Source organism: Necator americanus, chromosome II, assembly GCF_031761385.1.
Source record: "Necator americanus strain Aroian chromosome II, whole genome shotgun sequence".
Lineage (NCBI taxonomy): Eukaryota > Metazoa > Nematoda > Chromadorea > Rhabditida > Ancylostomatidae > Necator > Necator americanus.
Window position 1 is genome coordinate 25,472,831 of NC_087372.1, and position 17,657 is coordinate 25,490,487.

The 17,657-nt window shown below is 41.1% G+C and overlaps 2 protein-coding genes across 4 annotated transcripts; one reads left to right on the forward strand and one right to left on the reverse strand.

Moving 5' to 3' along the window:
- Window positions 1-603: 603 nt before the first annotated feature.
- Window positions 604-9,008, reverse strand: RB195_019441 (uncharacterized protein; the record flags this gene model as incomplete). The annotated part of the gene is made up of 14 exons (XM_013441574.2): window positions 604-761; window positions 812-923; window positions 3,464-3,531; window positions 3,592-3,726; window positions 3,791-3,892; window positions 3,946-4,102; window positions 4,170-4,236; window positions 6,731-6,860; window positions 6,922-7,015; window positions 7,121-7,215; window positions 7,704-7,794; window positions 7,861-7,979; window positions 8,179-8,357; window positions 8,950-9,008. 14 exons carry the CDS (start codon window positions 9,006-9,008, stop codon window positions 604-606), a joined length of 1,566 nt encoding a protein of 521 aa, XP_013297028.2.
- Window positions 9,009-15,856: 6,848 nt separating this feature from the next.
- RB195_019442 (uncharacterized protein) lies at window positions 15,857-17,582 on the forward strand (the record flags this gene model as incomplete). Of its 3 annotated transcripts, none has more annotated exons than XM_064187284.1 (7): window positions 15,857-16,030; window positions 16,095-16,283; window positions 16,343-16,477; window positions 16,538-16,642; window positions 17,316-17,374; window positions 17,422-17,463; window positions 17,570-17,582. In XM_064187284.1, 7 exons carry the CDS (start codon window positions 15,857-15,859, stop codon window positions 17,580-17,582), a joined length of 717 nt encoding a protein of 238 aa, XP_064043164.1. The 3 variants fall into 3 exon arrangements, with proteins under 3 accessions (XP_064043164.1, XP_064043165.1, XP_013297027.1); XM_064187283.1 differs by lacking the exon at window positions 17,570-17,582 and adding an exon at window positions 17,519-17,543; XM_013441573.2 differs by lacking the exon at window positions 17,570-17,582 and having other exon boundaries at window positions 17,316-17,444.
- Window positions 17,583-17,657: the final 75 nt, after the last annotated feature.

The following is a 17,657-nucleotide window of genomic DNA, read 5'->3' on the forward strand; positions in this document are numbered from 1 at the left end:
GAACGATGACTTTTTATTTGTTCATCCATTTTCTGTAATAATTGTGCATATCTCCGGTATTTCTGAGGTTTATGATCCTGCTTATGATCCTGATCCTGATTAAAAGCGATTAATCCATGTAAGTGTAGATGTTTTCATCAGTAAGTTCCATTTACGCAATGTGACCTACTGCATCGGAAATGCTTCACATTTTCACGAGGAGTAGGGGACTGTCGACTTGTACATACTGTATATTCCTTTATGGCAGTTCAACTGAATGATTTTCCTTTGAAAAATCCTTTTGCCTACGTTTTCTGCAACAGAAAATCAATATTTAGCTTTAAAAACAGGAAATAAAGGCCAAAGTTGCCGCCTGCGCAATTTCATGTCAGCGCGAAGGTAAGACTCCGATCCTTATCAACGTGTTTTAGTCGGAGTTGTTCCAAGGAATTCACTGGGCGTTTCTCCTTTGCGATTATTCAACGAGATTAGTTCCCATGGATGTTTTACTTGCTTCACAACAAAAGGCCAGTAGAGAACAAGACATACCCATGCATTTTTATACATCTGTGCACAAAATACGATTCCACTGCAGTTTCTTCCAGAAACTTCTACACACCAAAATCATCTTTTTGATATGACAACTGGAAATCCTAGAGATGGTCTCAGAATGATTTCCGGAAGGGGCACGTTTAGATCCTGCGCCATGGATGTCGTGATCGAATATCGTCGGAAGAACCACGACAATACCGTCTTCTCCTCGAGCATAGCGAATTTTTGACCTGGAATATGCTATTTTACTGCTATTTGTAGAATCCGGAGAAAATCTCACCTATGCAATTCCTCGGTCCCGCACTAAACGGTATATAAGCATAGGGGTGCCTTTTCTGAATGTTCTCCTCGCTGAATCTTTCTGGATCGAACACCTGAGGATCATCGTAGATCTAGAAAAGAGAGCAACAGTTCTACAGTGATGATTGAACAACGAGACCTCGAAAAAGAGTTGGAGGGGAATTCCCAAAAATTGGTCTCGATAGTTCACGCTTCCGACTGCTCATTCTGTCTTAATTTTATAAATATTCGAGATTTATTTATGTTGAATCAATTCACTGCAATCAACCTCATGTTAAAAATCAAGACGAGCTTCAGAAATGGGGATCTGTTCATTTTTAAAAGTCGAAAAGAGCGTATTCTTGGCCCATAAAATGGTCACTGACGCTGGTCTGATTGTTTGACAGTGGAAGGCAAAGGTTCTGAAAAGTTTTCGGTCTTCGAATATATAAAAAATGAAATAAAGGTGGATTGAGCGCTGTCGGTAAGAGGTTCCGCTGTGTCTGAAAGATTTTCCTTGTTTGAAACCGAGCTAGAGCCAGCGAGGTCTTTCACCCCTCCGAGTTCGAGGAAATTGGTACCAGACGTGCTTGGAAGGATACAAGCGCTGACTGGATGCATCGGATACTCCCCGCAATTTCTTGTGTAGGCTGGATACGCGTTCGCGTTTCTGAATTGAAGTCAACGTCGCGGACTTTGTCTTTTATCTTTATATGGAATTATACGGACAAAGGTTCGTTAGTTCTTCCGCTCTTTTATTGTTTAGATTACTTTTGTCCTCTTTTGTTGCTTTTTATTATCTTTTTCACTGCTTGGAATTACTTCTTCATTTCAGACGTAGAAAAAGGCGAAGATTCCAAATATTCAAGGGTTTTTCATCAAAAGTTTTCTTCTGCTATAACGAATAAACGAATAAAATTAGGAAAAAGTTGCTGCCATTAGTTTTGATCACCCAAGTACTGTTACTAAATTTTGTAAAAGTTTCAAAAAGAAAGATGTCATTGCGAAAACCACTAGAAATAACCGGAGAAAAAGCGGAGTTATTAGCAGTCCATATTTTACCGCAGTCGATGTTCAAAAACATCTAGTTCAATTTTCAAAGGTTTTCATGCTTCTCGCTGGATCTTTCAACGTCCTTCATGTGCTGGCAGATTCTTTCATTGAAGATCCTGAACGGAACCGTTGGTATGCTGTGTTACTGCCCGAGTAGCGTCCACAAAAAATCGCACGTGCGTGGGATGGAACAGGACTGTACAAATGCGATACTCACTGATGAGTCGAAGTGTATATTATTTGAAAGTGATGGACAGACCTTTTTTAACGCACAATCAGCGCCAAATTCAACCCTAAATGTCAAATTCCTGGTAATAATGAATCATACTCGCAATCTAAATCCCGATCCCTGTATTGTTCATGGGAGATTCCAACATCGTCAATTTCGTGTTATGCTGTCATTAACAGCTACCTTAAAGGCATCACCCCACTAATCTGGGGTGATACGGGTTTCAAGTGAGTTATGCCTATACGGGTCGTAGATTGTGAGGAAGAGGGTGATTCCGTACATTTCTTCCTAGTTGCTGTAAAAAACGGTCCGGAGATGCGGCGCCTGCACAAGGCTGGCGCGCTCCAATAGAACTCGTTGTAGAAACTAGCGCTCCGAAACGCTCGAATCCGCATCTTCTATGCAGTTTTTTACGGCAATTGGGAAGAAGTGGACGGAATTATCCTCCTCCCCATAATCTACGACCCCGTATAGGCATAAGCCACCTGAAACCCGCACCACCCAGATTTGTGGGGTGATGCCTTTAACAATCGAGCAGTACATCAACTGAAGACTGAAGATCCTGGAACACACACACTAAATTTTCGAAAATTTAGCCAAATGTTTTTGAATATCGAGTGCGGTGAAGTGTGGATTGTTACCAACTTCTCTCAGGGTCTTGCAATCAGTGTGTGGAATGTACTGTACATCACTAGAGATATCATAGACGTGCTCGTTTCTGCCGCTACCTTCCCGAGCGCATTCGGCTGTGAGTGCAGATCGAAGCACGGTCAGACTAGCTGTGTTCCTTCCACACAATTCCAGATGGTTACGTGAAGATCATTTCCTAATTCCTATCTTTTCGCTGAACAGCATTACTCCCGCATATTCCACACACATACACACACACCACACACACCACACACACCACACACACACACACACACCACACACACACACCACACACACACACACACCACACACACACCACACACACACACCACACACCACACACACACACACACACACACACACACACACACACACACCACACACACCACACACACCACACACACACACACATCTTATGTCGAAAGTGGTCCGTCTACGTTATAAATCTTTCAAGTCGCTAAAACATGATTGTTTGGTCCCCTGTTCAGTCTGAAAAGCTGCAGTGGGTTGTTTTTACGTCAGAATGTTCAATTCTTCCTTTCATCGGAATGAGCTTGATAAGTGTGTTGGTTTTCAACACTGAGGCTATCACGGTTTCTTAAAAACGTCACGTGAGTTTAGTGAATGGTAGCAGCAGAAAATACCTATTGAGGATACCAGTGGCGGTGATCAGTTTTTTTCCTACTTAGGGAACATCATGTAAATAAGTTTAGCGCTGACCATTGGATTACTGTGTATCATGAAAGGCGAAACGAGAAGCGAACATCCTTTCGGGAGCGTTGATCCATCTGAAATGCACCGGTATTGTTTCCCGTGTGCGTTCAGTTATTTCAGGCACTCGTACGAACCTATCTCGATGTCATTTTCGACCTTTCTGGTGAAATTTGGGACCGGAGGTCGAAGACGTAGAGCCTCTTTGATGCACCTTTCCGTATATTTCATTTGTTTCAGATCGTCGTTGTTGCACGATCTGTCCGAAGAGCCTGAAACATCGGTTATATTCATGTTTCTCTCAGCTGGAGTTGTTGGGAAAATCTACCAGTCTACCAAAAATTTCGTCCATCTCATCATGCACCTTCTTTTGGCAATGCGGGTTTTGTGCGAGGAACCACAACGTCCATCCCATACTGGAAGAGGTCGTGTCGTGTCCTGAACTATGAGTAAATCGGCAATATTGTTCCATGAAAGGAAGCACTATTAACCTTCAAACATAAATGTGTCAACTTCTTCGCGAATATCTTCGTATGAGAGGTTTCCTTCTTCTTGTACATCCAGTAGCAGATCAAGAAACGCTTTTTTCTTGTCTGTTTTCAGCGGATTAGCATCATGTCTCCGCTCATCAAGTCTATCTTGTATCACCTGCAATCTGCTGGTTTGTCCTATCCTCATCGAGTCAGTAGTTACCTCTCAGTCATGACTGTCCTACCTTTCTCGTGAAATCAGTAACGATTCTCAAGTGGTGATCATATTCGAATCCGTAAGTAGAAGCGTACCTGAAGTAAGGCAAGTGAAGCAAATAGGTGTGCTAATGCTGTTTTGCTTAGCTAATTTTGTCATTTTCTAGCATTAAAATGAAAAATCCTGACAAGTTTGTGGATTTCAGTGTGGAGTTCAAAAATGACAGAATGCTGCTAATAATTTCATTTAGTGGTGCAAAATTGATTCTCTAATCCTCTCCTCTTCTGGAACTGACTTCATGGAGATAAAAATTGTTATATGAAATGCAAATCTTCTTCAGAAGTTTGGAGTTAATAAGAGAATATAACAAGATCTGACTGAAACAGAGCCGTTTCGACTAATGTTGAATTTCCGGCGAAGTTCACGCTGAACCGTCGTTACCGACTCGCCACTTCCCACCTCACGGCCGCACGCTCCTCCTGTTCTAATGCCTCAGTAACGCCATTTTATTTGGTTCACGCACCGTACCCTGTACAAGTCGGTACCTTTGAGGAGCACCAGAAGCAACTGGCAACCATGAAAAGAAGAGTCGAGAAAAGGAAGATCTCGTTCTTTCAGCAGATGCAAACAAGGGACAACCGAACAATCCCCGACTTGGGGCATCTCGACAAAATGATAGTGAGGTAAGAGCCGACACCGATGGAGTGAATGGAGGAGAAAGAAAGCACCAGAACCAATTTAAAATGATGAACGTATTACACTGGCCCGAAAGTCCTGTGACAAATTTGAAACTTTTTTCTAGCAATTTAGCTTTATTGTTCATAGATACCAATCAAAATAATGACTATCATGATCCATTAGATATGTCCAACGCTTCACTACACTATCAATTCCAGAAGTCCACAACTCTGGCGGCTACGAGTAGACGAAGCGCAGAAATATCACTTTCCACCTCTTTCTGTTCACCGGATTTTTTCCCTCGTCGATGCATCTTCAGCGCCCGAAACAAATGGCAGTCAGACGGAGAAAAGTCAAGAGAATCATCAAGGAGTGGTGGAAGTTTTCAACCAAGTTCGATAATTTTTTGACGAATAAGTTTCGCCACGGGGATTGTCATGCCGTAGAGGAACATGACTAATTTTCTCACGCTTCAGGCAAACTGCGTCTGTCAATTTCTGTTGTGGAGAAGAGTAGGCCTGAGTGGTCACCGCGAACCCAGATGCAAGAAAAACAATAAAAATAGAAAAAAGAAAAAATAAAAAAAAAAAAAAGGGGGAACCAGTGGTGTACGATGAGTTTTGGAGGAGAGGCGAATTTAGGAAGATATTATGGGGATGGGTCATCTGTTAAGAATTTTCCACTGCAGTTGTTTTAGAGAACTGCCAAGAGAAGTCAATACACGAGTAAACTTCGTCACTGCAGCAGTATTTCCGGAAAAAGACCAAGATTAGTGGATATATTTATGAGATCCAACCTCGAACACTTTATTGGTCCTTGGAAGCACTGCATGTAATGAATAGAGAAATTCAAGTTGATTCCGATGATAAAGATCACCACAGAGTACCACCAGTAGCAATGTGTCTGATACGGAAAATCTGCTACGAAAAGGAAGTGAAAGGAGGTGCAAATGGCAAAGAAAGAACCAACACCTCAACAATACGGAATGTCGATGAGGTGGTTCCAAACGAGAAGCGAACGTCTGGGATCAGTCAATACGACTTTACGTGGCGTATATATGCACATCAGATTATGATCTAGATTTTTGTTGAATGGGATTGTCATTTTTTATGGATATGCTCTACACGGTTGTCCTGAGGACGCATTTTCCAGTTCCAATTTTGTTTATTCTTTTCACAAAAACAAGTTTGGTCATTAATCGATTCATGGATATTTTACGATGGCGTACAAGTTAAAATTTAGTTGGTCGATCTCAAACTTTTCAGAACTGATTCCAATAGTTGAACAAAAAAACGTTTTCTTTGTTAGTGCGTTTTTAAAGGCATCACTCCATGAATCTGAGGTGGTATGGATTTCAGGTGGAGTACTCGTATACGGCATAGTAGATTATGGAAAGGAGGGTGATTCCGTCCATTTCTTCCTAATTGCCGGACCAGAAGATACTGCTTCGGACGTTCTGGCGCACTATTTTCTACAGGGAGTTCGACTGGAGCGCACCAGCCTTGTGCGGCGCCGCATCTTCCGGGCCGTTTTTAAAAATAGAATCCACCTGAAATCTGCACTACCTCAAATTAGTGGGATGATGCCTTTAAGTGTGATTTTACACTTTTTTAAGTGCACTTTGTAGCAAAGTTTCTAGGAGATGTAATGAATGCTTCACACATTGTGTTGGCCATTTCCCGAACTTCCAACCGCGCCTTTTCAGTTATATTACACTGCTCGATGTAAATCTTGGACTATTGCTTCCACTAGTGTTGCTTAAAGCTAATTCACTTATTGAACACACTAAAACCCTAAGAATGCTCGCACATGCGCGACATGAGGTTAAAAGAGCGCGGCCCACGAATTTCTCGCTCGGTCACTTGCGACCAAAAATGCCGGACCCGACGTTGGGTCAATTTGGGAACGCACCATATCACTTTGATCCACATCCAAGGCATTCGCTCATGAAGAAATGCCAGCTGATTTAACTTTTGAACTGAAGTCACATAGAGATGATTATGGTTTTCTTGCGAGGACACATGACAGCCCATAGCCGTTTCTGCAAGAGTTCTCGTATGAAAACCTCTGAGGATTGTTTCTGTGTAATTTTCAACATCCACCGCAAATAATGTCCAGAGCACATCGCTTGACGTAAGGAAATATGTCGAACTGTTCTTCGTTTGAGGAGAATTTCTGCAACTGATCGACGAATATCTAGAACAATAGAACTTATGAAATATACTCACTTTATACTAAACAAAACAATGTTTTCCTACAAATTCTGCCACTGATGATGAAACTGATGCAAAAAACAAGAACCTTCGCTTGGCTGTCATGGATCGTCAGGAAATCGTTGAGCACTTTGAAGTGGAAGGAAGGGGTGAGTATCTTCCTTCTTGAGCGCCACTTCTCGCCTTAATGGAAATTTTTCTGCAAATATTAAGTTGGTGCATAATTTTTTATATCCGAATTTTTTAAAGCAACTAAAAAGATAATATTGAGCAACCAAATATACTCTTACACCATTTACAACAAATTCTTACTTAGAAAAAAAAAGAAAAAGAAAATTCCACACACGTTTTTTGTGTTTACGTTTTTTAAGTTTTTTGAGTTTTTCGTTCGAAAACAACCGAAACTCGTTGGAGATCAGACTGCCTTTTGTGTTCCGATTAAACTTCAATCAGAAAGCATGCAGAAAACTTCATTTCTCTCAACTTGACTCCCTGTAATTTTGAGCTCCAAGTAATTTATTAGTAATCAAATGAGGAATGTTAGAAGAAAATTCGAAAGTAAGAAATTTTCACTTCACGGATGTTTATTGAAATAAAACGACCAAATTATGCGTCTTTCTAGTGGTATAAAATAGAATTTGAGTGATCAGCGAAGGTGACCATTCACCCACCAGTTGAGATTAATAATCCTGTGCCAAGCCATGGCAAGAGTATGTTATATTCGTCCCCTTTTGTTATAAGATCCATGCTTTCAAGAACCACCTATAACAGGAGTACGTGGAGATCTTAGAAGGGATTTCTATTGGAAACACAGGAATTACAACGCACCTTTGCAATTTCTGGCCTGATTATCCCTACCATTGGTCGCATTCCCATCCAAAATCGAACAATTCCTCGTCCCTGACTCGCATATTGATGACCCCAATCTCTCAATTGCATAGATAGTCCTTAAAAGAAATTCATTCCAGACATATTTTGCGTAACGTTCCTCCTGTCTTTGGTCTGCCCTAGTCACAACTAGTTGCAAGGACATTGTATCCGCTTTTTTTAACATACTTGTCGCCGAGTATAAACTCAATATTCAGATTTCTTCCCGAATGTTACAAAAAAATAAAGTAAAAACATAAAACGAAGAAAGAGGGAAACCTGCTATGTTCCACTTGAATTGCCATGTTGTGCCAAGAATAGGTACGGAATACGGTCCAGGGATTTTCTCTACGTGTTCGATAAGACGTATCCGCGCTCGTATGAGAGTGTAAATTTTCCTCCAGTACACAATAAGTGCAATAATAGTAATAGCAACAACAAAAGGAGTTAAAGCCATTCTGAAATAAAATGTATGTGAAATAAAATGTTTTGAAATAAAATATTTGTTGTGAGGGTGAATACTGCAAAAAAAATTCGAATAACATTGGAGTCTGGAAACGTTTGGAAAAAACGTTTGGGAACGAAAAAACCAGCATCAAAGACCAAAGTGTAGAAACTAGCTTGTTTTTGCCAATGAACTCGGCAAAAATGATAAGGAGCACAGAGATCTTAGAACGAAAAGACAATTAACTGAAATCCGAGTAATCAACTTAGTACCGACGCAGCTGCAACTGCCATAGAAAGGAGGCAACCTCGAGACGTATACTTTACTGTTATCACTTGTTTGTTGAAGCGCTGTTATCGTTTTTTCGGAGGCACCACAATTTAAAGCAAGGTATTTCTGTAGAGAAGGCAAAGCTGAAGAGAATGTTCAATTCCGCTTCTATGCACAATTCAAGGAAACCTTTACTCAGTGTCAAGACTGAACTCAGAAACAACTTCTGTTAATTTGAAAAAAGCTTCATATTGGTAGCCTAATTCTCTTACACGATTCATTTTTAATTTGATGTAGTTTGTACCACTGTGTTTCCAAAGCACGGTACAAGTTACCTTCCAAACAACCATTCAATCCTTTTCACTTTAGGTGTCCATAATTCGTCATCCATCATCCTATGTCTTACTGTATTGGATTAAAGTTTACTTCTAGAAGCAACCATGATAATAACTTACTACGTATTTCTTCGTAGTTGCGGTCCTCCTTGCTAGTACACCTGGAAGTTGTTCGTAAGTGGAGGGTTCTTGAGTAGAGGTGCATTCTATAGAGCTAGACCACAAACATGCAGCTGCGCCTAGACATTCTTTCTCTAGGACGCCGGTGGACATATTCGGACAGGTGTACGTCTGTAGCACCGTATACTTTTTCTCTGCTCCGTCCCAAATAAATGCACATCGCTCACATCCTCTTGCGGGCTTGGTTCACGTAGTGAAAAACTGAGCAAATCTGATTTCTCCCCTCGAAAATTCCATCCTACTATACTTGGCTTTCCAGATCATCTCCATCACAACAACCGCGATCATCCGCTAGAATTCTCTTGAGCTCTATAAATCCCGTCACTTTTAGCACAGCATCCAATTGTCATCGATTTCCCACACAAAAACAAAGCTAGCAGTACCGCATTCCGAAACTTTAAAAAAAGGAGTTTAAGAGATGTTCTTTACACTGGAGTTAAATGGCAGAAAATAACTGTAACGAAGATATGAAGTTGCAATTTAAAAATGGAAATTTTCCGCAGAAAAAAATAAAATAAAATAGGTGTTGCAAGATTTCTTTATCGAGTTCAATACAAGACCATCTCAAGGGTGTATTAAATTTTCCGGAGTCTATTTTGCTCGGAGATAAGGCTACAGATGATTTTATGGCAGAGACACTCTCGTGTTCGGTGTGTCAACAAATGATTCATAGGAAACTCGTGCCAACTACTGAATCAACAAGACTTCTTCTTACTTACTTACTTTTTACTTACTCTTACTTCTTCAAAACTCATTCAAACAAATCTAAATAGTTTCAGTTTTGAATGTAGAATGCTACGGTGATGCATTATCATTGGTGGTTCATTTCCTCCTTTTCCCTGCTATTTGCATTTTGTTTTTGTTCACAGGTTTCTGACAAGACTTTATAATTTGATTTGAGTCTAAGGTTTTATTAGTTAGTCAAGTTTGTGTAGTAAAAATTAAATCAGGTTTGTATAAGCAAAAACAAAAACAGGAACATTTGCAAATGATAAATTTTATTGATTAAATATGATTAATATATTGAAGAGACACCGTGCTGTTTTATACGGTTCGACGGTTGTGCCTTGCTTAGTGTCAAATATGCACCATAAGTTGCCACGGTGGACCACCCATACACGCTGAATTTCCTCTCTGTTAGGGTCGCGTTCCTCTTGCTTCACGCTCCTTTCCATCGAGTTTCATACTTCAGCGAATATAAACATAAGTAAAACCAGCATTAGGAGACACACGTTGTCAGGTGCTTGAAACAGCAGCCGCTTGCGAATTACACGGAGCTTCAGCTGAATTTGACCCAATCACACCAGGTTGCTGAGATAGGGTCAAATCATTTTCTCCGGAGTACATTTTAGACTGCGATGTAATCATATAGGGGTCACTGATGTGTTCTCAAGAGATATAGGTAAGAAAGCGCAAGAAGCCTCCTCAGTTGTACTCATAAAATACTAATACAATAATACTAATACAATAATACTCGTATTCATAAGGTCGTTATTAAAAAGCTGCATAGTAAGAGCAAAAATCTACTCGCTGCTATTACCATTTTTCTCAGCAGCGTACACACTGGACTCTGCCGTCTCGGGCACTGTGCTGACAGAGACAGGTGATCAAATCTGAGGCAACTGAGGATGTCGTTGATACTGGACCAAGGCGTGCACCATTCGGTAAGAAAACTGTTTTAGAGTATCCATATAGGGCGACTTTATACCTACATACCTTCCTCGCAATCCAGGGTGCACATATCCCACGTGAAGTCATGGGCAGAAAAAACAACGATTGGCACAATGCACGGTACATTCGCGGGTGAAAGGTTGGGTCACGAATGTTTGAGGCGCGTTTAAAGTTCAACATGCTATGTTTAGCACTAGTTTATGTGGTCCTTTCTACAGCGAAGCTAATATGTCTGTAGAGTTTTTACTGTTTTCTGTATGGTTCTGCTTCTGTCTGATGTATCAAAAAAAAAGAATGGATGTAGCAAAGCAGAGGTGGTAGCTCCGAACAGTGGCAACTCTGCTCGGTGTATTCGGCGCACAAATGTACGATGTCCTATGAATATTAGGTCAAAGAATGTTATCCGCGCAAGTTTATGTAGTGAATTCAGGAATCGTTCTTCTCACTCAATCGATAGAGTGCTTTTCTACCAGTCCAACCTATCAGATGACAGTTACCTGCTCAGAAATATGAAACAGCAAATGTTTGCATGATCGCCTCCGCTCAATTCCTGGTTGTTTGCTTATATTTTAAAAAAAACCACTCTACATTCTTAACCATGACTCATTTCTGGATTATAGATCTTTGGGGGGTCGGGTATGACGAATCCTGCGATCGTTTTACTTAAGAATCAAATCCAATTCTCGCGGACCCCTGGTAGCAGGTATATGTACATAATCACAAACCCAAATTAGGATAAGATCTTGCATTCAAAGTAAAAGCATACGTGCTGCATAATAGGATTTATAAAAACAGATGGGAATCAGAGTTGCCAAAACGAACCAGAGAAGAGTTGTTGTGCGCAGAAGCGTAGAAATTTTCAGGCTACAAGAAATTACAATTTGAGCAACATGTTCGGTTGCTGATAACATAGCAAATGTGCTTGGAGTCGAGTTTCCTCAGTTGAACCAGGTGAGCACGACGTGCTACCGTAACACGCCATCCTTTTCTGCTTCATTCACACTCCATCCTTCTGCTTTTCCCCGGCCGAAGTCGCATCGCGCTCACGCGGTTGAACACGTCGCTGAACGTAGATGTCTATGCAGGCAACAAATTCCCGATAACGACATATGCCCTTTCTTATAGTCTACCAATGCCACTGGGATGATATTAATATTATTATGATAATATGATATGATGATATTAATTTTGCTAATATATGAAATTAGCGGCAAACAAATGTTGTGGTTGCGACTGACAGCAAAATCAACCGTTTTACTTTAGTTTTTTTCCTCCTGACGCGAAAGTGGCCTTTTCGAAACATAATTTGTCTGTATCCCTCTGGTGTTCTAAACAACATATACAACTCAGCTCTTTCTTTTGAAAATATACTCTCACTTTCCTCAAAACTGATTAAATAAAATTACATTTCGTTAACTGTGTGCAGCACCTTAAGAGCATATGGAATGGATAATTGATTGAAGATTTTGTTGCAAAGCTTGGAATTTCCGACAACGGGCACGGTTCACATATCAAGCCCAACATGGGTTTTCACTGAATTCTGACTGAACCTTTCCGCACATGTCGGAGGAGCGCTGACTGTTTACAGTGTGCTGTTCCGGTAGCATCAAAAACGCACTGCTCTCTGCCGCTGCAGTTCGATGAATATGGGAATGAATTGTTCTTCACGTGGATTGTTTCAGATGAAGAAGAATTCTGTTTGTGAGAGAAATTCTTATTTTTTGAGTATCATCAGCAAAAATCAACCAAGCACAGGTTTCTTTTTTTTCGTTCTTGATTAGGAGAACAGATCTCAAAGGAGGACTTTTCAGATTTTATATGAGGAGGACGACCTGCTTACTTGTTGTAAGAAGGATTGGGAAATTTTCTTTGTAAAAAAAAACCAAGTATGGAAACTTTTGTTTCTTTTTTTCTGTTCTGGGTCGGCCAAAATATGGTTAACCTCTTTGTGCGTAATTGGAGAGTGTGAATAAACAAATAAATAAATTTGAGGAGATTCTGTAGGTGAGGTGGGTGCTCTTCGAGAACTTCCTACGTCCTCTCCTTTGAGGTTATTTTTCGTTAAGCGCCAGGAATCTCTCGCCATTACTCATCAGTCATTTCCGATTTTTGAGCGGCAACTCCATTCTCCTGAACAAATCGATCAATTAAACATTACTTTGTAAACGCAGGTGGTTGAAAAAAAAAACACAGTACAATCATGGCTGGGAACAGTCTCATAATCTATAGCCACAATGAGCCAAATTTCCCTTCTTTTCCTTCCGTATCTCATAACAACCTCATTCCACCCTTTGAGCTCCAGTGAACAGCCGCCCTATCGATTAATTCCCTCATTCTCTCCGGCTCCAACGCATACCGCATAGTTTTTACGAGTTTCGCTGGAAAGCTCGACGAGTGCAGACGACTGCCCGCCCACATGTCCTCAGGGCCTGTTGAGTTGACATTTGTGTCATCCAAATAACCCTCAGATGGCTGAAGTAGCGCGGTGGGTTTGGAGGGACGTGGGCGACGAACCTGTCCTCAAGCTAAGATTTGATAATACACATTACTGTTAAGCAGTTGCGTATCCGAACTCCTCACTACTACTGCAAGCCTGTACCCGCTCGTTAGTACTCCTTATTACATTCTGTGCTATCTAGTGTTATTCTCTGGTCGCATGGAATCCTACTTGTTCCTGAATATTTGCCCTCCAATCTAAACCATATATCTGGAAACGTTTGACATTTCCGCATTGTTCACCAAACGACCAGATCTCACTCACGCTTTTTTCCAGAGCAGTCTCCCCTTGGATGCTGCTGTCGTCATAGAATTATTGATGGGATGATGTAGCTAATAAATTTAATGGAAAGTGCTCGGCAAGCGAATCCTCATGTCGTATTGCAGCGGATCTAAGTACCTTTCCGCATTTACTTCCATTTAATAACCGCTGGTATAGTGGAGCTGTCCCTCCATTTTGTCAGTTTTTGTGCATGCCTCGCATTCAGTCACAATTAACTCCGATCCCACGAATGCAATTTCTCCGCATGAATCCAGTTATCCATTCGCTTTAAGAGGAAATCTTATCCGTCCTCGAAGCAGTCTTATTTACCAGTCACTGTTATTGGCATTTTTCTTTATGCATTTTGCCTTGCATAATTTACTCCCAAAAACACAATACCTGCCCACAACTCTTCCGGATCCTTTCCACAGCACCGCTGATTAATATCCAGGAGTGCCGTTTTCGCTGCTTGGTTTTCCTCTTCTTTTTCTCTTTTAATTGACATTGTTCGTTCACTATTTCAACCAGTGGTTCTTCTGAAGGCGCCGATTCTTTCAGCGTTATGTTTGAAATGTTACTTGCAAAATTGGTTCATTTGTGCCTATTCGACATTGGTTATAACACTTTTCTTTCATTGCGACAAAATTGTAGACCAAAGGTCATCACAGGATGTTTATGAAAGAATGACACATTACGTATCGTATCTACTCTCCGTTGAACCTCGAATTAATTGACCCTTAACGTTTTCGTTCTTCCCTGTAGCGTAGAGGAGTTGTCCACTCCTGCTCGTTTAAAAAAACTCGTAGAACATCATGTTTTCTTATAGAAAAAACTCCACTAGAAAGTCGAATCATTAGGCTTTTTTCCTTCTTTATGGCTCATGGAACCCCGTCTCGTCCAGCTCTTGTTCATCATTTGTTTCTAGGATCTATCATTTGTTTGGCTGCACTTCACTCTTCTCAGGTTATGAAAACGTCACTAAACCTCTTTATTTTGCATAGAATAGAACTTCGAATATTCTTTTTCATCTGCGTTAGATACTCATCTTTTTTATGCAACGCCCGATGATGTTAACCGCATTCTGCTCATGCCTATGAAGTGCACAGGTTTCCGAAATATAGTTCAAAAAAACAGGAATGACGATGTTAATGAGATGAGCGCAGTAGACGCGTTCTCCACCACATTCTCTATGCTCCTTATTATTTTTTCAAAACCATTCATTTTCCTCAGCTCAATTCTGGAATCCTTTTATCCTTTTTCTATCTATCTTTTCCTCTATCTATCTACTTTCCTTTTATCCTGTTCCTGATTTCCCAACCCAGAACAGGTCGGACATTGGGATATATCCGTTTCCCAGGGCACGAGACTCACCTCTTTCTCATGAACACTGTCTTCTCGAGACTTTACACTAACATTTCGACATGTTTCGATGAGACTGGTCAATGTACGCTCAGCCTCCATGACCTCAAGAATCTCCCCACAAAGATTTCCAAACTCTCGTCTCGTTTCCGTCGTATTGTGTGTGAATCCTAAACACGGAACGTTTCGCATTCAAATGTACGAATCGAGTTGAAGACATAGCTGGCTCCTTCACTCTACTGACACTGAATAAATACAGTGCATCTCGAAATGACGATGTTGGAATTGTTCCGGGAAAAGAGGGAGCTCAAGGTATAGATTACGAATGGGAGCGTTACCACGCTCGTTTTTCAGGATTACGAAGAATTGAGCGTTACCACGCTCAATTCTTCGTAATCCTGAAAAACGTCAACGAAAGCGGCCTTCCGTTACGATTTTTCTTACGAGACACTTTGTAACGCGCTACTCTCATGGACGCGGCGGTTCCCACAGCAGCCCATTAATTGGTTTTACTTGACTAAGCTGCTGGGTTCGTTCGCTCTCGAACGTCCACGAGTTTGACGCGTTATTATGTGCGTCGTAGGAAAAATCGTAACGGAAGATAGACTCCCCTGGACTTTTTTCAGGTCGATTAGGGCGCGGTCATGCTCATTCTTGTAATCTACACTCCTAACCTTATCTTTTTCTGGAGAGAACCAAACATTGCCAGTTCCCCTGCCTTTAACTGGAATGCATAACAACTTGCTTCAAAGTAAAATCAAAACACAGTAAAGTAAACGCGATCTGCTAATGTGGAGAAGAACTGCTCTTTGGAACGGTTCGGAACCAAAGTAACTGAGCTTGCTGTTTCAGTGACGATAAACACCGTTTTTCTTGAGCAGCAATAGAAGTAAATAGAAGTAAGCAATAGAAGTAGTTTCAGGATCGGTATAAGAAGTGATGTCCCGCATAGTCCTTTGGGTTCGAGCTGGCTCGGATGGTCTAAGATGTGGAGGAGATCCTGCTGCACATCGACTTTTCATGCTTATGCTGTGGAAAAGCGAACAGGATCCTAATCTCAAGTTTGACGTAAAAACCGTGAATGAGTCGCGTCCACCTCCTGAATTTAAAGAGGTTCACAGTTTCTTTAATTTCAAGAAATGGTACCACTGAGCAACACTGAACCATCGATTGCTAGGCGGGTCTTCGACGAGCCCCGGCGCTCCAAATTTCCGACGATACAGCGTTCTCCGTGGAGGATGAAATCGTCGAAGAGCTGGATAGATATGGAAACGCGCGTAAGCGAGCACCTGAGGCTGAAGATGCCACCTCCGATCTCTTTCGAATTTTTGCATTCTACATAAAAGATGTCAAAAAGGAGCCAACGGTACGAAATGGTAGCAATGGACCTCTCCGGAAACAATTAGAAGTAATCACTATTTTTAGGCTCTTCTCGGAGAATTGCTGCGGATCGACCAATTCCTTGCTTCGGTCGGTACTTGTTTCCTTGCTGGAAACGAGCCGTCACACGTTGACTGTGTTGTCCTCCCTCGACTGCACTCGATAAGGATCGCTGCAAAGGTGAATTTCTACTACTGTATGAAGTTCTGATTTATATACGCATGAGGAACGCTAGTTTAGGCACTTAAAGACTTCGATATTCCTTCTGAATATTCTTCTTTGTGGTCGTACATGAAGAATGGTTACCAGCTGAAGTCGTTTACAACCAGTTGTCCTTCCGATCAGGTGATTGATTTCAGCATTTCAGACCATTGTAGTCAAATCGATTATTCCTTCATGAAAGAAAAAAAAACAAAGTAGAAGAAAAACAAAGGAAGAAGCTCATTAAATACCTCGCCTTATACTTTCCATCTACTTCACCTCAGTCCATGTCTACTCTTCTTTTGCATTAATCTACGATAATTATTTGACTTTGACTTTGATAATTACTGCCCGATCAATACAACATGACTTATAGTGCAATAAAGGACAGGTACTTTTGTTCTGAGCACACTTAGTGGCCTTCTTCCACCCCGATGTTGGATTTGAGCGATACCGCGAAGCGATGGCTTACTGTAGGTCGGACGGAACACGCCAAGTGGAATGTCAATTTTGTTAAGCTGTACTGTGGAAAGTAAAAAAATTAGAATTTAAGAGATAGGAAGCGTGCGCAGTGCATGTGAAGTCTGTATGTGTCGTGTGTACCTTTAGTGTTCATTTTTGATTATTTCCATTTAACATTTGTTCGATGACGTTCAATAGTTGGGGAGAGGATCTGGAACAAAGAGTAACGGGGGCGAAGAAAGCATTTGCATTGATGCTGCCAAATGATCACCTAAGAATCAGCGGAGAATCAAAGATAAGTACGAGGAATACTGTTCTTCTCGCTTCTTACTTAGTTATCATGTTGCAATTACAGGAAATTATCCTCTATTGGTCGGATCGGCCTGACACCACTGGTCTCCCCTCTTCGAAGAGGTCTCAATTAGCACGTCAAACTCCCTCCTTCACACATACTGTGCCAGGAGAATTGGCTACCTCATCGTGAGAACAATCGCACCAACAAGGTATATAATCTATGAGAAAAAACCGCTTATAGGAATCATTACTTACTCCTTTTAGCCTTCTTCTAGCCACTGAGCAGTAAGCTTCATTAGCTTGAATACGTTCTAGGATTCGGGCGTAGGCAACGATCTAAACCGCAAAACTAGATTCTCTCGACGGCTCCAATAATTACGATTAAGGCGAACGACCCAGTTGT